At 52.3% G+C, this 21,375-nt stretch overlaps 1 protein-coding gene across 5 annotated transcripts in view; it reads right to left on the bottom strand.

Annotated features, from left to right (window-relative positions):
* PDE4A (phosphodiesterase 4A) overlaps positions 1-19,906 on the bottom strand; it is a 34,304-nt gene extending 14,398 nt beyond the window's left edge. The window contains exons 1-8 of one of the 5 annotated variants that reach the window (XM_072602406.1): positions 19,615-19,906; positions 19,167-19,301; positions 18,326-18,555; positions 1,426-1,617; positions 1,130-1,163; positions 872-945; positions 744-793; positions 236-348 (exon numbers count right to left, since the gene is read on the bottom strand). In XM_072602406.1, the coding sequence (XP_072458507.1) occupies positions 236-348; positions 744-793; positions 872-945; positions 1,130-1,163; positions 1,426-1,617; positions 18,326-18,555; positions 19,167-19,301; positions 19,615-19,617 (831 nt within the window). In that variant the 5' untranslated portion in view covers positions 19,618-19,906. Of the gene's footprint in view, positions 1-235; positions 349-743; positions 794-871; positions 946-1,129; positions 1,164-1,425; positions 1,618-6,533; positions 6,576-8,216; positions 8,801-14,012; positions 14,378-18,325; positions 18,556-19,166; positions 19,302-19,614 lie in introns of those variants that run through there. The other 4 variants (XM_072602404.1, XM_072602407.1, XM_072602403.1 and 1 more) reach the window with 4 other exon arrangements.
* Positions 19,907-21,375: the final 1,469 nt, after the last annotated feature.

A 21,375-nucleotide genomic window follows, 5' to 3' on the forward strand; every position in this document is an offset into this window, starting at 1 on the left:
TGCCAGCTCTCCCCCAAGGTTGCTGAGCTCAGTGATGTAGAGATAGACAAGAATTCATTCTTAGCATCCTAGAAATCATCTCTGTCCTCAGGCTGGGGGAAACATACACAAGACCCAGAATCCTGGTCATGTGCATGAGTCTTGGAGCCCAATACAGTCTATCTCTGAGACCCTGGCAGTGCCAAAGAACATTCTGATTCATTCATTCATGGGGGCCAAGTACTCACAGGCTTACCTTGTGGGAGGCCATTTCACTCACTGACCGGTATGTCTGCATTGTCTCTAACTGGTCCAGGCACCAGTCCAGCTCCTCCAGGGTCTCCCGGGCCAGCTGCTGGTATGTCTCCTCTGGGGAATGGAGGGGCATGAAATGGCAAGGGGGCCAAAGGGCTAGGGTAGCAAGATCAATGCTCTTCCTGAAGGAGAGAGTTGGGCCCCATCCTTGCTTGGGGTAAGAGGACAAGACCTGGCCTGAGCCCCTGAATGCTCACTGTTCAGGGGCCAATGTTCATTCTTTCATTCAACACTGAAGTATTTGTTAATTGCAAGGTACTATGCTAGGAGACACAACGTTCAGAAAAGCTATAGCCCCTGTCTAATAGGGGATCATACAGGTGCAGAAAACAATAGGCAAAATTTGAAAGCGCATTAGATTGGTACAAAGTGTTATAGCCAGAAGGGTCCATCTTGGGTAGGGCCCTTCATCATTCATTCCTTCCTCTTCCCATGTTAAGGGTTGTTACCTGAAAGTGTGGCCTTGCATACTGCTGGCTGATTGCCCACTGGGGACTTCCTGGGGAAAAACAGACATGGCATGAGCCCTCCCACAGAGGGTCCCTGAGCACTAGAGCCCCCCAGACTGGGCACTCACTTGTTGCCAACGGTAGCTGGAACATTGGCCAGAAGGGAGAAGTTGCTTCGGACACTTCTTAGACTTGCCAGAACCTGGGGTGGCATAAGAAGGGTGGTCAGTGAAGCTCCTGGTCACTGGGCCAGGCCCTGGCATTCAGAAAGAGTCCTGAATAGGTGGAACTCCCTGACTGCCATGCAGGAATCTCTAAATCATCTCCTTGAGTAGCTCAACCCACACCGCCACCACTCCCTTCAAGATTTTCTTCTTCAAACTGACCTGGGCAAAGGGCGTCACAATCAAGTCTTCATGTCTGCAAGAAACCATAGCTGGGAGTGGGCTTCAGAAACCAAAGGTCAGAGTTTAGAGACTTGGGGAGCTAGGTCTCCTGTACCCCCAAACTGTGCCAATGGGGAGGCCATCTGGGACGGGAAAGTTGGGCACTGGGACGAGGGACCAGAGTGGGTACACAGCTGTAGAAGGTTACAAACAAGGAGGTTTTATCATGCTTAGGGAATAAGGGAGGGGCATGAGTCTAGATGATCTTGGGGAGGGTTAGGAGGAGGTATGCTCACACTTCACTGGCAATAGAAGAGTTTCGGGACATGGTCTTGGGTGACATGTCATAGTCACTGTCCGAGCGGTACAGGAAAGACTCACGGCGCTGGCTCTGGGGGGCGCTGGGGGGCAGCACCAGCCCCGGGCTCGCCTGCGAGTCCAAGGGGCTGCGTCCTGGGGATGGGGAAGGCCCATTCTCCACCTCAAAGCTGCAAGAAGGAGAGAAGGAGAAAGGCAGAGGGAGAGGATGGGTAGAAAAACAATGAGAGACAAAGAAACAGAGAGAGAGACAGATGGAGAGAAATAGACAGATGAAGAAAGATCGACCACCAGAGACAGAGGGGAGGACAATGATATAGACAGGAACTGAGGGAGAGATAATGGGAGATGTCAGAGATACACTTAGAGACAAAAAGACAGGAGAAATGAGGACAGAGATTGGGAAAGAGATAACTAGCAGGAGACTTGGACGGACAGAAGGTAAGCAGGGGCCCTCTTCCAGCCACACAGCCAAACTATTCACCTCCCACCCACCCCACTGACTGAACTGGGCTCCCCTTGAACCTGGAGGTGGTGCAGTGGCACCATGAAAAGTGATGGACTTGGAGATTTAAATCCAGCCTCAGACACTTAATAGAGACTTGACCCTGGTCAAGTCACTTAACTTCTGTCTGCCTCAGTTTCCATGTCTGTGTAAAATGGGAATAATAAATACACCTACCTCTCAGGGTTTTTGTGAGGATAAAAATGAGATATTTATAAAGTATTTGCAAAGTGTTACATAAATGGTAGCTATTATTATTGTTTTGGAGCTGTGTGTGTGGAAAAGCAAGTATCAGAGCAGGGAAGTTGTAGCTTCAGGGTCCCTGAGATTAAATCAATAGGAAGGTTTGGAAGAAGGAAAGAAGAGAAAGTCTGGAGATAAGGGTTGGAGCCCTAGTCCTAGCACCAGGCTTTGCATACAGTTGATATTTAAGAAATCTCTTTGAACTGACTTGATCCTGACTTTGCCCTTCTTATCATAGGACTTAAGTCACTTCCTTGATATGGGCTGAATGAGATGCTCTCTGACATCCTTGCATCTCTGTGATTCTGTTTCCACTAAGTCTCTCCTGACTTCCAGAGCCTGGGGATGAGAGAAGGGATGTGACCAGGGAACTAGCCCCTCCTTCCAAGTCACTGAGGAACATGGGTACTATTTCTCTAGGATCCATCCTGGCTTTTCCCAGAGGAAAACTGCAGGGAATAAGTGTGAGATATATGGTTTTAGGGGACAGTCTTAAAGAGAAGAGTGCAAGACTAGGAATATAGAGTCGAGTCTCTGTCTCTGACTGTCTGTCTGTCTGTCTGTCTGTCTCTCTCTCTCTCTCTCTCACACACACACACACACACACACACACACACACACACTCTAACAGATTTAGAGACACACAGAGGGAAACTGACAGACCAAGAAACCATAGGAAAAGACAAGCACAAAACTAGAGGGACAGTTTCTGACTGTATGAGAGGCAGAAACAAAGACAAAAAAAGTCTCAGAAGTACTAGACAAAGGAAGACACAGACAGATATTCAGACAGACAGACAAACTATTCCTGAAGAAGGGGGGAGGGCTGACAGAGAAAAGGAATTGACAGCTCAGTCCTGCCTTGGCATCTGGCCCAGCTCCGTCCTGGCATGGCGCCTGCCCCACCCTCCCCTGGGTGCCCACGTCTGTGCACTCCAGAGCCCTGGGGCTAGGTACAGGTGTAGGGGGGGAAGGTCTCAGGAGCCCTCTGTTTGTGCTTCCAGGAGCTCACCCTCCTCTTAACCCTGTCCTTGCCACACAACAAGGAAGTCAGCTCAGCCTGGGAGACAGAAAGGTAAACAGATCAGGTTGGATTTGAGAGAGAAAGCTCTGAAGCCAGGAGAAAGATTGGTAACTTCCCTACCAGGGGACGGAGGTTTAGAATCTGTGGACTTGCTGCATGGTAGGAACAGGAAAAAAAAACACTCCAAGGTAGAGATGTTCTATTCTACCATCACCCAATGTCCCCCCATCACAACCTGGGATTCCAAAGTCTCTCTGTAGGTTTCTCCTAAATCCAGCAAATTCATCCTATAATGTAGCCCCCAGTGGAGAGATCAGTGCAAACAGAGGCTGTTCTTGGGAGACTTTCTTCAGGCCCTTCTCTCTACCTGCTCTGGTAGTCCTCTTTCTTCATTCAACTTACCTAGCTCCCCCATAATACTATCCCAACAAAGAGCTAAGGAAGGGAAAGAAGCCATTCCATTCATTCCAAATGCAGATTTGGGGCAGTATTTGATATTTTGGTCCAAAGGTTCTGCTCCTTGATCTTTTTGCTTTTCCATACACTCATTTCTGGCAATAATACTCCCTCCTCCCAGGACTTCCACTACTACCTTCCTGAAGTTGACTCCTAAATTCTCAGCTTCAGTCCTGATCAGTGTTCTTAGTTTTCAATCAATCTGCTTCTCTGCCTCGTGTAGTTGTTCCCCTAGGTCTTGGATTCAATGTGTCCAAAACCAAGCTCATTCTCTTTGCCCCTAAACCTGCTTCTCCCTATTTCTTCCCTATTTCTGTCTGGCACCACCATTGACCATTAAGTCTCCCATATTTTACCCTTGGGTTATCTTTGTGTTTTCCCTTTCCCACATCACTTGACAAAACTTTCAATTCCAGCTCTCTCTCTCTCTCTCTCTCTCTCTCTCTCTCTTTCTCACCTTTCTATTTCCAATGCCATTACCCTAGTTCAGGCCAACTATAACTAGCTTGAATTATTACAATAAACTCATAATTCTTCCTGATTACACTACTTCCCCTTCCCAATCCCAATCCATCTTTCATACTGTTGTCACTCATCTTTACTTTTCAAGTAAAACTCATATTCATCTGGCTGGCTTGCAAGGCCTTTCACGGTCTGGCCTAAATCTACTTGGATCTCCTATGCTGTGCATTTTGCTTCATGTCCTGTACTCTATTATCTCCACGTATACAGCAAAGGCTCATGCTGTTCCTTATACCCTCCCTTACTTTTTGTACTGAACATGTATGCATATATGTATATTAATGCCAACTCCAGAATGGCTTGCCTGATCTCCCCCTTCTCACTTGTAACTCACACAGCACCTAGTTGGCTCCCAGAGGCAGCTAGTGGTACAGTCTATAGAGCATTGGGAATGAGTAAGGAAGATCTGAGTTAAAATCTGGACTCAGACACTTAATAGCTGAGTGATCCTGGACAAGTTCATTAACCTCTGTTTTCTCAAATGTAAAATAGTTGTAATAATAGTACTTTCTTGTAGGGTTGTTGTGAAGATCAAATGAAATGATCATCGTAAAAGCATGCCCTCAGCACAGTGCCCAGCACATAGTAGGTGCTCTATAAATGTCTACTCTCTCTAATTCATCTTACATTTGTATATTGTACATTTGTAACTGGTATATTGCATGCTCCAGGTACCCATGTTTGTGCTTTATCTCTTCACCGATGAATGCAGAAAGTGTATTTTATCTAAATTTTGCATTTTCCCCTAGAACCAAGCACAGGGCACAGATGATAACTGTTTGATCAACTGAACTGAATTTGACCAGCAAACCACCCTGTTTTCTTCCTTCCCCAGGCTTGAGCAGAGATAACTTTCTGACATCTCCCCTCCATCCTCCCAAAATTCCTGAATTCCTGGTTCCTTCAGCCTCTGGCACACAGGTGCCATACCACCTTCTTCCTCCACCCACCCCAGTAGGTCAAATTTTGCTGGGATGGGGGTAGGAATTCACAGGTACCTGGTACACTGCTTCAACTGTCCAAACTGGCCCCTTCTTCCCTTTCCCCACCCACTGCAATGGCCTCTCCCTCTTCAGGCTTCTGGGTCTGACGACCCCAAAGAAGTTCCCAGTGTAGTGACTACAAAACAAATATATTGAAGGAGAGGGGAGAAAGAATTTCAGTGGTTGAATGTATATTTGTGTCCCTGAGACTGTATATATGACTCCTGTGTGTCTTCAAGGCTGCAGTCTGAGTGTGTAGCCGTGTGTTCTGAATATGTATGACTTTCTGTCACTACTCAAGTTTGTGTTCAATGTGTCTGTGTGACAAAGTCTGTTTTTGAGACGACTGTTGTGTCTCTGTCTTCATGTGTATCTAAGACTGCTGTGTGACTGCGATGTGCTGAAACTGCTGGGCCTCTGTGTTTGTGCATTGTGTCCTATGAGACTGCTGCTGCTTGCCAGCTGGGTAGTTCTTAAGGTGACTGGATTGTTGTTCCTGGACTGGAGAAAACTTAAGGCTAGCATGGTAGATCTAGACAGACCCAGACCTAGAACTTGTGAAGTCAGCTCCCCTCCAGTGTATTCCACTGGAAGCCTGGTACAGGGATTCCTTCTATCGGAAAAGTGACCAGGGCAAAAGAATTAAAGACTTAAAATTGCATAGAACCTAAGAAACCACTCTAGTCCAAACCCTTATTTTGCAGATAAGGAAACTGAGGCCCTGGAAAGTTCAAAGACTTGCTCAAGATCACATCTGGTAAAGGCCAAAGGTGGGATTTGATCTCACCTCCTCTGATTCCAGTGATTCCACTGTCTTTTCACAAGGAGCAGTCTCCTGAATCCTAGTACCTTTTCTCTAAGTGCCCCAGCCCTTACCCCCCGCCCCCACCTCCAACCCTTAACATTTCTCAGTCCCTGCCTTGCTCTTCCAAGTCCTCTCAGCTCCTCAGTTCCCTTAGCTCTTGTCTCCCCCACTAAACCCCTCTCAGGCCCTTCCAAGTCCCCAGAGGCCCCTACAAAGCAGGCCCTCTCTCCTCCTCCATTCCCCCAGGCCTCCCTCTCCTGGACTCTAAATATACTCAGAGAGAGACACAGGAATCTTCCCCTCTCTGGTTTCTCCCGGACCTCAGCCCCGACAAGCTAGGGTTTCAGGCCCAGGGCTTTAGGTTGGGCACTGTGAGGAGGGGGGTAGGGAGAGATTGAGACGCCTAGGACATGGGGCAACAAAGCCTGGGCTTGATAGTTCTCGGTTGTCTGTAAAAGAGCTCGACTTCCCTCCCCTAAGTAGAGCAGGCAAAGTCTGGGCCTGGCAGGGCCCAGGTCTGGGTCCTGGCCACGAAGCTGGACACCCACCTGACGGACTTGGTGAGTCGGTGCCGGCGAATGTCCTCGTCGCTGAAGGAGAAGTGAAGAAGCTCAGGCCCTGCACCCAGGAAAGCCAGGGGCCGAGCTAGGGGCAGCGCCAGGGCCAGGGCTGGGGGCCGAGGCTGGGGTCGGGGCTGGGCCGGGGGCGCTCCCGCCTCCCCCGGGGAGCCGGGTGGGCAGGAGCCAGAGAACATGGGAGCGGCGCATGGAGAAGCTGGGTACTACAGCGGGAGCAGGCTGGGGCTGGGCTTGGCGCCGGCACTCCGGCACGGGTCCGGCTCCTCGCTGCCCCAAAGCAGAAGGTGGCAGTGGAACCGCAAGTCTCTGATCGGGAGCGGCTCTGAGGGCGGAGGGGACGCGCCAGAGTCTGGGGCCTGTTGCCCCGCCTTTGGCAGGAGGGGCCAGGAGAACAGCCCAGGGTCACCCCCAAGGGATGGCACAAGACCCAGGAGTCCTGGAACTCGAAGCATAGCGCAGCGCTCGGAGGGAGGCGGGGCCGGCAGGAGCCCGAGCCTCAGGAAGCTTTTCTCAGAGGCGCAAACTTTCCACTGAATGACCGCACTCCCCTCCCTAGTGACCCACCCAGAGGTGATTTAGGGGCGGGGAAGAGGGTTGCTCCCGCTGGGGGAGTTTGCTGTGGTAAGATGTCCCTCGCGTGAGAAGTGACTTGAACTCCTTCCCTGGAGCTCCGATGCTCTGCTCCCCTTCCTGTCCTATCTCCCCGTAGACACCCTCAGTTCCCCCAACCTCTGGCGCCAGAGGGGCCATCACCGCAGGTTATTATAGGCCTTTCCCCCAAGTGGCGGCCAGAGTCTCCGCACTCCCCCAAACCCCAGCCTCCCGGTGACGCCCGAGCTCCGCTGTGCCCGAGGGCAATGAATGCCAAGGGACTTAGGCTGGGTCCCCACTTCATCTCTTGCTGCTCAGCAGGTCCTCTCCCCAATGGGGAAAGGAAGGATCCCAAGTCAGCCACAGAGCTAGGAAACTATCTCCACTTGGACATGGCCCCTCTCCCATAAATTAGAGCAAGAAATTCAACTGGAAGACCAAGACAGGGAAACAAGTACCCAGATACAGACTACAGAAAGACGTGGACCCAGAGACAGAGGGCCTTCGGACGCGCCCCACGCGGCTTTCGATTCTCCCGGAGTTTCGGTCCCTTGTCTAGGGAGGGAAGGGAATCGTCTTGGCCTAGTTCAGGCACCAAAGACCCCACCTGCGGGTCGGATTGGTCTCTGCACCACCCGTAACTTCGCTGCCGGAATTCGAGTCAGCGGTGCCTAGTACCGGGCAGGTGCACTAAGAGGGAGGGGCTGCAAGTGCGCTCGGAGCTCTGAGGTCTGGGGAAGACAATCAAAGCGTCTAGATGGATCGCGGAGGGATGAAAAGTAGGGTGAACGAAACACTTTCAGCACAGTTAAGATCAGACCTCTGTTATTTTGGCCTCACTGAAGGGCCAGGGCAGGTCTCGCCCTTTCCAACCGAGGATGCCTCTCTTCCTCCCCAACTCTCCCGGGCAGCAGAAAAAAGACTGGCAGTAGTTTTCCCGCCGCTTCCGAGGAGAGCTTTCCCCAGTTGGGTACCCCACCCGAGACCAAACTGGGCTGTGGGCCGCTGTCGTGGGTAAGGCTAAGGCTGGGATGGGAGGGTGCGCGGGTCGGCCGCACTTACCGCACCCGGGCCTGGCGGTGAGAGTCCCGGAGCCTGTGACTGAGCTGCAGCCGCTTTCGGAAGGTCGGGGAATTAGTGGAAAAAAAGACAGGCGAGTGGGGAGGCGTTGGCCGAAGCCGCGGGGGCCTGCCCGGGGATGTCTCCGGCAGGAAAGCCTCGTCCTCTGTCTCGGACTCCCGCCTGAGCACCGGGCCTGACAGCATTAGCTTCGGGATCCCGCCCAGATTGGGCCCCCGGGCCATGGCCGGGCACGGTCCGGGGCCCCGTGTCCTCGGAACAGCCACGTGGGGCCCAGGAGAGACGGCTGGAGGCCGGGCTGTGGGCCCGGGCCACCTCCCTGCCTCCGCTGGGGCCTCCCCTCCAGAGCCGGCGGCTTGCGGAACGGGGAGCGGGGGGGGAGTGGGGAGGACAAGGAGGGGAGGTCTGATCCCGCGGCCCCGCCTAGCCCAGGCTGGGGCCCTCCGACTATGCTGTTCCGCCCCATCCCCTGCCCAGTGCCCCGCGCCCAGCTCCGGGCTCCAGTCCTTCCGGCTTTTCTGGAGAGGCAGACTAAGGGAGCGGGGGGCGGGGGGTCCGAGGAAAAAAGCTGCTCAAAGCAGGAAGCCCCCAGAAGCGCCAGCTCTCAGTACGAAATACTGTCCCGGGGCTACGAACCCTAAACACGGCTTTAGGATTCCCAAGTCCTCCGTACTCCATCAGGGCTCTATGTGCTCCTTGAATACATTATGGCAGTTTTAGAGGCAGCCTGAACCCAGCCAGCCTTCTTCCTCAGATCGTATACTTGGAAAAGCGGAAGGCCAGTCTTCTAGGACTGTAATGGAAAGAGGGGAGGGGGCCCTACGAGACCACAGCCCCTAGACAGAGAGAAAGGACCCGGCCGGGATAGACTCATTACAGGGGTGCCTGATGCAAGCAGGACTTTGGGAAGCAGCAGTGGCGGTGAGGCGCTATCAGGATAGTTTCTGCGATGGCCTCGGATTCAGAAGCTGTTCTTCAGGCCCTGAGCTCGGCCAGAGCAGCTCCTCTAGAACTGTTGGATGCTTGTGCCCCTGACTCCCCCTTCAGGCCAGGGGCTCCAAGCTGCACCTAACTTTGCTCAATCCAGGGTCTTCCTAGATGCATCTGAGCGCAGCCTTTATTGCAATAAGTGTAGGATTTGCGATTTTTGTTGCTCCATCAGCACAGATCGCAACCCCTCTAAAATTTAATCTTCAAGTCAACAAACACGATCTGCAGCCATCCTGGAGATTTGCTTTTCTGAATTTATCTAAACTGCCTCAGAGGATGGACAAGCAGTCCTTCACTGTGGCCTTCCCTACTCAAAGTCTTTCCAGCTTGGTAGAACCAAGGGTCAGGGTTTGTCCTTGACTGGCACAATCTCAGAAACCCCAGAATGACCTCCCCACAGGCAGGAGGCATCTAGGAGATCTTTAGTGCAGTCAGAGCCCATGGTCTGATCCCCACAACGGTCAGTTAGCTCTCCTCCATTCCTGAGTCCTAGACTGAGCCTTTAGTCCAGTTTAAGTGTGATCTCAGTACACTCTCAGTCCAAACACAGAATGACCTATGTAAGTCACACTGACCTCTGACTTCAAACTTAGGCTAATGATAATAATAGCTACTATTTACACAGGACCTTAAGTTTTGCAAAGTACTTTACATGTTATTTCAGCTGATCCTCACAATATTTCTGTGAAGAGGAAGATTATCCCCATTTTACAGATGAGGAAACTGACACTAAGATATTAAGTGACTTGTCCAGGAAGACACATCTAGTAAGTATCTAAGGAAGTCTTAGAACTCCAATCTTGCTGACCCTAAACCCAATGAAAATTCGTAAAACTATCATTCTGCCTTCTGATCCTGTAACTCATCCCCATCTCATATATAGTCCAGATTCAGACGCAAAGACCTCTAGGATCTGTAGCCCCACTCTGTTCAGGTCTGTCCTTACCACAGGGTCCCTATATCTTCTCACTATCAAATTTCAGTGTTGGGCTTCCCTTTTGTTCTGTTATTTCAATTTCATTCCACTATTCATGATCCCGTTTGGGTTTTTCTTGGCAAAGGTACTGAAGTGGTTTGCTATTTCTCCAGCACATTTTTACAGATGAGGAACTGAGGCAAAAGGGGTTAAGTGACTTGCTCAGGATCACACAATTAGAGTCTGAGGCCAGATTTGAACTCAGGTGAGTCTTCTGATTCCCAGCCAGCGCTCTATTTATTTCTACACCTAGCTGCTCTGGGCTCCCCGATGAACATCCATAGCCCCTCCTCGGGATGTATGCATTCTAAGTGGGACACCCTTTGTTAGGCTAAACCCCAGAGAGGAAGGGATCTGTTTAACATCATGACACCTCTGACAATCTCAGTTCACCAATCTGCTCTGAGATCCATGAAGTTCTTCCATAGACATTAACAAGAAAAATTAACTCAATTCTTTATTATTTCAAGGTCTGCAAAGCTGTGAAAAAGACAATATTCATATCCTTACCCCCATCTCACAGGCCAGGAAATTGAGATTCAGAGAGGGTGAAGGGACTTATTGACCTATCTTCACACAGCTAGTCAAGTGAAGACTCAGGCCAGATGTGAACATAATTCTTTCCTGCCTGGTCTCTTCCCACACACATGCTTTGATTGAATCTTGAATGGTAGATTTTCAGGCTCAGGGACAAAAGAGTAGGAGGAGAGACTTGGGGTACCCATCTTTCCATGGCCCAGAGCCTGGGAATTGGCTGGCACAGGAAGCTGTTTGGGGCCCTGCTAAGATTAAACATCTCCAATGTGGATGGCTATTTATAACCCAAGATGGGGGGCACCTTCCCCCACAGGCTGCCTCCCTCTTCTCAGGGCTAGAGAGGAAAAGAGGCCATCCTTCTAAGTAGGGGGAGAAGGGTTTCCAGTGAAATAACTGGGGACCTAGGATAGAATCTGACCATGTCAGTTAGAACCTGTGTGATTCCGGATATATTATTTATTCTCTCTCTAGGTCTCAGTGCTTTCCTTTGTAAAAAAAAAAAAAAAAAATGCTTTGGGCTATATACGCCCAAGCTCCTTCAAGTTCTTAAAATTCTATGATTTTCATAATTTCAGCCACTCAAGGGCTTAGCTCCTCCCTTCCACCAGCTACTCCACTGATTCCCACAAAGCCCTAGCCCTCTCCAACTAAGGCTTTCACATCTCAAACCCTAGCCAAGTGGATCCCACAACCTAATTGGGGATGGGAGGGGCGCTCTCCTGACTGGCTCCAGGTGGGCTCCAGGATCCCTTGCTCCTGATTCCAAAATAACTGATCACTGACCAGTCATAAAGCACTCCTTCTCAAGGCCAAAGCTTCTGGGGCTGCGAGAGGGCTAGGTGGGGGTCTGCGAGATAACGGGAAAGAACGCGGAGCAAGGGAACGGACCAAATCGAGCAGATAGAAAGCCTTTGTCCTGTTGCCAATGGCCACGAGGGGGCGCAAGAAATCTAGGGACGGCGGGGCCAAATAAGGGATAGAAAAGTAGGGTTCTCTGGACCCAACTCGACAGTAGGGTTCGTGGAGAGAGAGGAAACACACTTGCAGGGGTTGGGGAGGGGATCAACATAATGATTACAGTGAGGCAGAGGCAGGACTTAAGGTCTCAGACTTAATGTGCCTTTGATTGACTGCAAAGTCTCTAAAGTCTAGCCTCCCAAAGCGCTTTCTTTCCATCTTCAAAGCCCACCCCCTCATTCCCCACAGACTTAGCCTATGAGTAGAGACTTTGTCTACCTGTCTCTGTGCCTTTTGCTCCAAAGGCCCAGGAATCTTTCTATTCCTGGGGGTTACATCTGTCTCTGAGTCTTGTACTAAGGTGAGGCTCCCCAAATCTCCACCTATGCCTTTCTCGCTCTCTATCTTTATATCTTTGTCTTTCTCGTCTTCAGGTCCCGAGCAGGGGGTCACGTTCCCCAACCCTCCCTGTGCAGTTCTCTCGGGCTCCATCTGCCTCCTGACTGGAATGTCAGCCTGTGACTCAGCCCCTCTGGGGGCGGGCGGGGGTGGGGACTCGGTGTCTCGGTCTCACATCCCCGCTAGTGTGCTAGCGTGTATGAGGCCCGGGGACTCGCGGGGGAACGGGGTCTCGCAAGGCGCCTCCCTGTCTCTAGACAAGGGCCAAGTCCCTTCATCTCTCCAACGCGCAAAAGGACCTTGGCTCTCCATCACTCCCAGAGCACACTACTGTCGCCCTCACAAAAAACAATCAGGGTAAGCTTTAGTGGCAAGAACACTGATTCTTCTTCTTCCAGGCAGTCCCCTGAGACCAGCACCTATCTGCCTGCCACCAACTGTGAGCACAAACGTCCTGGGACGAGAGGAAGGAAACGAAGACATATTTGGGCAAGGTGAGTCAGACAGAAATACAGAAATGGACAGATAAGAAAGAAACAGAGATAGAGGAAAATCGAGATAGATACAGAGATGGGTAGAGGTAGACAGAGAAACAGACAGTCAGACAGAGAAACTCCAACTGCCACACTCCCTGATCCGGGAAGAGAAGTCCCTGTTTTTCTCATCTTCACTTTCAGCCCGCTGACCGGACAGAATTCTATCCATCCCTTCCTCCCTTTGCAGTGAGTGTTTCCTCTGTATCAGCCACAGGGAACTCTACATTGAAGCCCTGGGTCTAGGCTGCGCACCTCCAATGTCTACAGGATCCGTCAGATCCAGCCGCCCACTCACCACCATCTCACCCCCCCCCCCTCCCCAAATAGGGAAGGAGGCTCAGCGCCTCCCGGTTAAAACAGTCTCCACAGGAACTCCGAGTTCACTGCAGCTACAATAACACAGCGGGCATGAAATTCCCAAACCCCTGCAGGGGAGGTGGCTGTGCAATGGCAGCCCCCGGAGGAGCCTGGATCCCTCTCAGCAGCCTGGATCCCCCTCAGCTCTGCCTTTCTTTCTTACTGTCCAGTCCCAAGTTCTCCCTTACCCCCACCCCCACCACATACCCTGCAGGCAAGCCCGAGCCAAAACCGAGACACAAAGCTCTGCCCGCGAGCCGGTGCAGGGGCAGGACCCAGGGACCCAAGCAACCAGACCTAAGGAGCACCCATACTAGGTACAAACGCCCTAGGAAAGGTGCCTCCATTAAGTTCCTTCCATATCTGCTCGCCGGCTTCTTTTCCTGCTGCTACTGCTTACTGCCCAGACGACCACACTCGGCTGCTTCTCCAGTCTGGCCAATTACAGTATAGCTATTCTTCCCGGCTGCTTCTCCTTTCAACCAGGATACAAACATCCTTCGGCCAGCACATCCCGAGTCCCTGAAACTTCCCGACCCTTCCCCTAAGGCCCAGAATCCAGACCTCAAATCCTCTCCTAGAGCCCCCTGAGGCCCCAGAGGAACGCTCCACAGACTACAACACAGGACCCTGAAATCATACATCACGGCGCCCAGGTACCCCAATATAGCCTCTGGAGGGCTTAGAGCAGTGACCCCAGAGCCCAACTTAGCGCCCTCTAGGGCCCCCAAACAGTGACTACAGATACTGACATAGTTCGATGAGATTTCTGAGCTATGGACCAGATCCCAGTATAACATCTTTGGTACCCCATCGCCATGATCTGGAACCCCAAGGTAGAGCTAGCACAGACCACAGTGAAGTGGTCCTAATTTCAGTTAAGCGGGGTTTTTTTTGAGACTCCGATAGATCGCTGAAACCCTGGAACGGTTTCCTTGATGCCGGGCATCTAGCGCCCCCTAGCGCCCTGCCCGAGTTCCCCCTTTCACCAGCAAAGCAGCGCCCTGCTCTAGCCTCGTTTCTTACCGTTTGCCGCCGCCGCTGCTGCCGCTGGCCGAGGTCCCATGGAAAGAAGAGGGCCAGGACATGCGGGACTTGCGCAGGCCAGGCCGGTCACTCGTGTCCACAGCATCAGCACGCTCTATGGGCCGGTGAGGGGCCCGCTCCCGCTCAGAGTCCCCGCGCTCCGGCTCCCCGCGTGCCCCCCGCGCTCCGCGCTCCGGGTCTGTGTTGTCAGAGTAGCCACGCTGTTGGATCCGGATCGGGGTCCGTGGCTGGCGCCACAGGTGCTGGGGTGGCCTCAGCGTGGCCTGGCCATCCCTAGCCCCCGGCAGCGACAGGGACAGGCTCTTCTTAGAGCAGGGTGGCGGCTCCATTCCGCCTATCCAACCCGCCCCGGTTCCCTCTCGGACCCCGGCTTTCAGTGGTGCGCAGCCCCCTGCTCCCAGGCCAGAGTCCTTGTGCTCTGCCTTGCCCGAGCCATCTCGCCCCTGAACCAACAAGGGCAGGTGGGGGGCGGCTCAGGGACTCCGGACAGAGTCCAGGGGTATCGGGAAGCGCGGAGTAGGGGGACAGAGACACAGGTCACTGCTGGGGCCGACTGCGGGGAGGGCTCCTGGGCGCTGAGAGGGATTGGGCTTGGATGAGATTCGCTGGGGCCCCAGGGCGTTCGGCCACCAAGCCCTGAACCAGGGAGCTTGGAGCCCGTAGGGGCTAGCTAAGAAAGGCACTCTTCGCCTTCTTCCCTCCTTCCTGGGGCTCGGGGGTCGCCAAGGGCGCCCCGCGCCCCACAGCCCAAATCAGCCCAGCTGCTGCCACGGCACCGCCGCTTCACTGAGTCCGCGGCTCCGCGCTCTGCTCCGCGCCCGCCCCGCGCTCCCGCCCCGCCCCCGCTGCCGCCATAGCTGCCACCGCCGGCTGTCAGCGCCGCCCCCAGCCCCCCAGCTTTAACTTGGGGCGTGGGGGGTGTGGAGGTTGGCCCTCGAGGTTAGACTGAGACAGATCTTTCCCTTCACCTCGTAGGTCTCAATTGGACGCACGCGATTCTCCCGACCCAGCCTAGCACCACCCCTCCCGCTTGAGTGGGAGGGGGCCCTATGCCCTTCCTTTCTGCAACACCGCCCAGACAAGCACAGGCACTAAGGAGTTAACTTGGTAAACCGACGCGGGGAAAGCTCAGTTTCCGTCTATCAGTCCTCCGTCTGTCAGTCAAAGGGGGCGGAGTCAACGGCCGAAGGTCTTAACAGGACCTTGTGTCCATCGGTGAGATGTAACTGATTGTTTTTGAATGCTTGTCCGTGTGTGTTGATGGGCATGTGATTGTGAAGGAGTGTGTCCGCGTGTGTGCCTGTGCATGTGTGTGCACCTTGTATGTTTTTGTTGGTGTGTGTTTGTGACTGTAAGTAGTATGTGTGTGTCTGTGTGACTGGATGTGTGTGTATGAGCCCATGCGTGGGTCTGGGTGTGTGTCTGAGCGTGCATGATGTCTAGAGTGGGTAGAGGAAGAAACCGACTGGAGGAAATACTTCAGCTCGTTGAACTCTAATGTATCGGTTCCTGTGGGGACTCCCTAACTTGCAGAGGGGAAACTGAGGCACTATCTCTGATTCTCCAGGGGGAAAATAAAAGAAAGAAAAAGCCCTTCCCTACAGGGCTGTCGGGCTCCAGGGATCATTTCTTAGCTGCTGGATTCTCTTGGTCTACTGGGGAGAGGAGTAGGAGCCTTCAGTCTCGGGGAAAAGGCAGGACCTTTCCCGAGAAGTAAACGGGGAGCGCATCCCCTCTCCGAGGCCACCGAATCTCCCCACCCCCACCCTACCCCCTGCAGCGCCTAATTCTGGAGAGGCCGTGACTCACTCCCCGCCGCCCCCTGCGCCCTGCGGAGCCGAGCCAAGTCAAGCGGAGCCGAGAAGGGTTGCAGCATGGTCTTCGAGTCCTCAGCCCCCAGCCCTGGACCCCCTATCAGCCCTATAACGGGCTGCGGACCTATGGTATCTACACTAGTTCCACCCACCCACTCAGTCCAATCTCTACTGCGCTTCCCTCCCTCCCTCTCTCTGGAAGCAGTGGAATAGTCTGTACCATCCTTCCCCCCACCCCGTACTCCCGCCCCCCCCCCTCCCTCCAGCGCTTTTATAAAAAGAGCTGCCAATCTTGCTGCTGCGGGAGACCGATTTCATCCCCCACAAAGCTCTTGTAGTTCCCACCCCTTCTCTTCCTATCTTCTCCCCTCTCTTCCCCCCTCCAAATAAGGCCTGCGCTTCTGCTAACAAGAAGGACTGGAGATGGTGGACTCTCAAGCCTGTGAAGAAGGGACCAAGATGTGGGGACAGCAAGGCAGAGCTTGAATCTGTTCCCAATCCCGACTCCTTCCATAGTGTAAAGAGGGCTGAGTCCTCACACAGAGCTCCCCCCCCCCCATTAGGACAGACCTCCACACGGTAACCCTTCAGAGGGGATAGAGTCTCCTCCCACTAGAGGACAAAAGAAGGGGTGACAAGATGTCCTGTAAGGTTTTGTAACTCATATCCCAGAGTTATTTGGATTTTAGGGTCTGGGGTTAAGAAAGGCCTTAGTAGTGTTAGTAAAGGAGACATAGTATAAAAAAGAGAGTGCCCCCTTTCTGGACCTATTAGTGGCCAGGAAGGGGAAAAATGACTTCTGGAGTTTGCAGAAGGACTGGGAGGTCCTTACAGGTCAGACATAGAGATCAAGTTTTCACAATGCCTTTCTCTCACTCTTCCCCTCCAGGAAACTACAGAGGCTGAGGCCCCCTTTTGGGGAGGTTGTCTAACTGAGTACCAAGGCGGGGGGAACTGAGGCTCCAAGATGGAGGTGGGGTGGGTGGGAAGTCACTCAAAGCTATACAAAATGGCTAGAGCTATCCTCCCTGTATATATCTCTCCTGTTAACCACTCCCCATCCCCACCGCCAGTCATGTCTCCTGGACAATGAATGGCAATAAGAGTCTGTGGGATCTGCAGGTGAATACTAAAAGTGAACCTCTTCTGCCTGGCTTGTTGATTTCTCCTCTCTCAAGACTATAATCCAGGAGCCTAGGGCCAGTTCCACAAGTATTGTTCCCATGTTCAACCTCAGTCCCCTATAGTGTATAAGGAATCCTGTATGATGCAAAAATGACCATAATGCTTCACCTTTGGGCCATGATCTTTTCCCATTCCTCAGGTATCCCTTGGTTTGCACTCCTCTAATGTACTTATCAAACAGTACACATAAGGTTGCGCCTTACCTAAACTATATTACTTCCAGCACCTAGCACTATTTGGACTTTTAAAGTTTATTAAACTTATGACTATCTTATCTCCCTACTAAGCTGAGGATCCTAAAGTAGAGATAAAGCCTTAATTAGGATCTGTTTCTAAACCAGCACAATGTTTGGCACACTTAATATGTTTTTTGTTGACTAGACAAATCATGTAACTTACACTTTCTAATAATAATTTTAAAAAGCAAAAGAGGTCAGATTTTGGATTTGTACAATCCACACAGTAGTGTTGTCAGGAAAGCACTTTGTAAAGTGAAAAATTGTTTAGGAATGTGAGACAAATGTAATTATTCTTTTCATCCAAAGGAAGGTGCAGGAGAAAGATACAGAATTAGGAACTAGAAGACCATTTAGATCTTCTAAGTTTGTTTCTGGTACTAACTTGCCCTGTAACCTTGAGCTTACTTAATCTAGGCCTCAGTTTCCCCATCTATAATAGGAAGTGATTTGACAAGATGATCTCTAAAGTTCCTTCAACTTTATGAGTCTGATTCCTTTAAGTATAAGTCAGATCCTGAAAGGGCCCACCCTAGGTCTGAGTCCCACAGTTCCTGAACATGCCAGGGTGGCTTTGGCAATGGTTAGTGTTGCTTTCAAAAGGAGGACACCGTGCACCCTGGCAGAAGAAAAGCCAGTGGGTTGAAAAACTGGAATCAGAATATGATCAGTCTCATGTTCAGGGAACAGAACAGAGCTGGTCTGTTTCTTAATGGTATGACCCGGATCAGTACACACACACGCACACACACACACCCCTTGGCTTCTTACCCCCTGCTATGTCTATAGACTCCCTTGTGTCAGAGAAGGAGCTAAAACCAGGCATCAGTGGTGTGGTGGGGAGAAGAAAAAAAAGCAGCGGGTTTGGAGTTAAACAACTGGAGGGCTGACTGCTAACTTACTACCTGTGTGACTTTGAACTAGTTCCTTCTCCTCTCTGGGCCTCAGTTTCCTTCTCTGTAAAGCCGATCTCGACTAAATTTCTAAGGTCCCTTCTAGCTTGGAATCTCCCAGGAGAGAGTCCCTCCCCTCCCCTTGACCCCACCCTCCTCCCTACCTGTCAGGCTCTGCCCTGGTGACTGAGATGAGGGGCGGTATCAGCAGCGCCAGAGTGTTGGGCCGAGGCCGTGGTGCTACATCAACGGTTTCCTGGTCCACCCAGCCCGGACCGAAGGGACCGGAGGAAAGGCGGCGGAGACGGAGACGAGGACGCAGTTCAGCCCCCAGAGTGTTGCCCCCTGCATAGGAGAGTCTACAGCTGCTTGACTCCCCAGCCTCCCTTGGCCTCTGCAGAGGGCAGGATAGGAATCGGGGATTGGGCCGCATCCCATTCCGCTTCCCCCCCCCCCATCCTCTCTCCCCCCCTCCCCAAGGAATGCCCGTGTTTCTTTCTGTATGCAAACTTGTGGAATGGCGCATCTCGGAATGATATAAATCCAATTTAAATCAGTGCACTCCTTAATTGAGAGATAGCCACTGATCGCATTTCGGGGTCCTAGCTGCTTCGAGCTCCTCTTCTCGATCGGCCTTAAAAAAGTAGGGGAATAGCTCATCTCTAGTATGCCCACTCCCTTTCTCTCTTGTCAGACTCCAGAAAGATCAGCAGGGACAATGTTGGGGACTCCATACAGAAACTTGTAGCGGGGGGAGGGGGTGTTAATCCTTGCAGGGAGGAAGCCGTGATCTGAACCCCTTCAGCCTGGGGAAGCCTACCCAGACATCCCAGTTCATACTTGTTCTGTTTGTCTGCAGTTCGAGTGGTACAGGCTACAGGGGCGGTGAGCGTGGGGAAGCTCTTAAAGGGAGTGGCCAACAGAGGGCGCACTAATAGAACCTTTGTAAACTTGTGGCCAAGCTCCTACCTGTGTCCCGCCCCGAGACCCCATGCCCGCTCTCACCCGAGCCGGGTAGCGCACCTCGTCTCCGCTCACAGCCACCGCCAAGAAACTGCGGCTTCTCCTCATCCTGCAATCCCTAAGAAGCAGGGGCCATGGAGCCCCCAGGACAAAAGCCTGGAGGGGGCGTGGAAGTTCCTAGGAAAGAAAGATGGAAAAAAAGAAAAAAAAGGAAGGAGAAAAAGAAGGCGGAGAGAAAGGGAAAAGGAAGGAAGAGTGGGGCTATGGTTAGAATACCATGTTCTCTCCTATTCAAGTGTCCCTTCCACCGACAGGAGGTTCAGAGCCCTTGCTCAATACCTTGCTCCATCATCACCAGGCCTTGTACTCCAAATTCCCTCCCACGCAGGTAAGCCGGTCCTATTGCCCCAGTCCCCAATAGGCCAGGTCCCTCTCCAACGTGGGAATCCCTTGTCTTCCAAGCTTCATCCCCTTCCTACTAGCCTCTTACCATCCCGAGGCCGGGTTTCCCTCCAAAGTAGAATGCTCTTGGCTCGGGCCATGTCCTGACCCCTCCCTTCCCCCACTGCTCCCTGTTTCTCGGGCGCCCCCTGCCAGCCAGACCCCTCTTGTCCCAAGGCGAGATGACAGAGGAATCCCTGTGTCCTCTGGCCCTGATGTCATTTCCCCGAAGCGTGACGCCCCCCTGCCCAGAGTGGATGAGGCCCCTACTGGGGGAGGGGAAGGAGTGTGCCGTGACGTTTCCTGTGGTTGCCGCGGGAACGGATGACGCAGAATGTGCTGGGTGGCGTCAATGCTGCGTCCCTTCCCCGCGGGGCTCTCCCAGTAGAGGAGATTCCAAGGAATGACAGGCAGACGCCCCTCCCCATCAGTGCTCCTCCTGGGTGGTCCCCACAGCCTGTGCTACGGAGTGGGCTGGGCTGGGAGGGAACCTAGATGGTTCTATTGCCAACCTCGTGATGGTTTAGGCAGTGGATAGGGCAAGCCAGGTTGTGAGGAGAGAGGTAAAGGTGGTGGTGGAGGAGGAGAGTGACTGTGGATAGAGAACGGGGGAGGGGAGAGTGACAGAAAAAAAAAAGCAGAGAGAAAGACACCAAGAGATGGAAAGAGAAATGGAGAAATGCCAGGAAAGGGAAATATCGAGATACAAAGGGAGAGATGCGCAGCGAGAAAGAGAAATGCACGAAGAGACCGAGATCGGGAAAAACAAAGAAAGAAGCAAAACCAGAGAGAAAGAGAGAGACCTGGCTAGAGAAAAAAGAAAGGATAATGATGGTACAATGATATAGAGATAAACAGAGGTGTACACAGAGATCCAACACTCACTGAAATGTATGGGCCGAAATCCCCATCTCACCCCCTCTCTCCAGTGTGCTCAGGGACAGAACGCAGGGAGATAGAAAGGGAAGGAAGGAGGTAGTCACTGTCCCAGCACCTGCAAGAGTATGAGGCTTCCCAAAGCGACAGTAGGGAGGAGAGAGCTGTAGAGTTCCGGACACCGCACCTCCTAGCCCAACTGCTCCACTCCTCCCTTCCAGACTGGCTCCTCACAGTCCCCCTCCCAAGCCGGATGTCACCGCCGGGGTCCGGGGATGACGCGGGGTAGGCCACTGGAGGGCACAGATGGCTGGGCAAAAGAGAGGCGGGGTTGAGGGGGTTGGCATGAGGATGGACTCGGGTATGAGGGCTCGTCAGAATTTAACTCTTTCCCAGCTGGACTTACTGATCTAAGCTTTTAAGGCTGGGTGGGATGGGCTAAAGGGAATGAAAAGGGTCTAAAGGAGTTGAGGGGACTAGAATGAAGATTGGGGGACACTTTATAGTTGAGAAAAAAGATGAGTAAAGGAATTGGAAGGAGTTGAAGGGATAAATTGATATTTAGCGGGAACTACCTCAAAGATCTTTGCAGTCTTTGGGAGGGACAGCCTACTCCCTGCCTTGATCATGCATCTCTTCAGACCTTATAAAGTCAAGACAGTGAGTCTGGAAAAAGAAAGGGCTCACTAAGGGTCAGGGATACTTTCAGAGAAGGAACAGGTATTCCCTTCCTGTGCCCAGAGGAGTTGGGATAAAACAGGGAAAGCCCTGGGTAAGAATGTTGATCCCCATCCCCAGCAGTTTATGAGTGAGAACAAATAGTTATGTGTTAGTCAAATGTTGGCGAGTATGCCCAATTATGTCTGAGAAGTGGAGTATGCATGTTCAGAAGTAAATGTTGGGACAGTGTGTTCAATGACAAACAGGTTACCCA

This window comes from Notamacropus eugenii, chromosome 4, assembly GCF_028372415.1.
Source record: "Notamacropus eugenii isolate mMacEug1 chromosome 4, mMacEug1.pri_v2, whole genome shotgun sequence".
Taxonomy (NCBI): Eukaryota; Metazoa; Chordata; class Mammalia; order Diprotodontia; family Macropodidae; genus Notamacropus; species Notamacropus eugenii.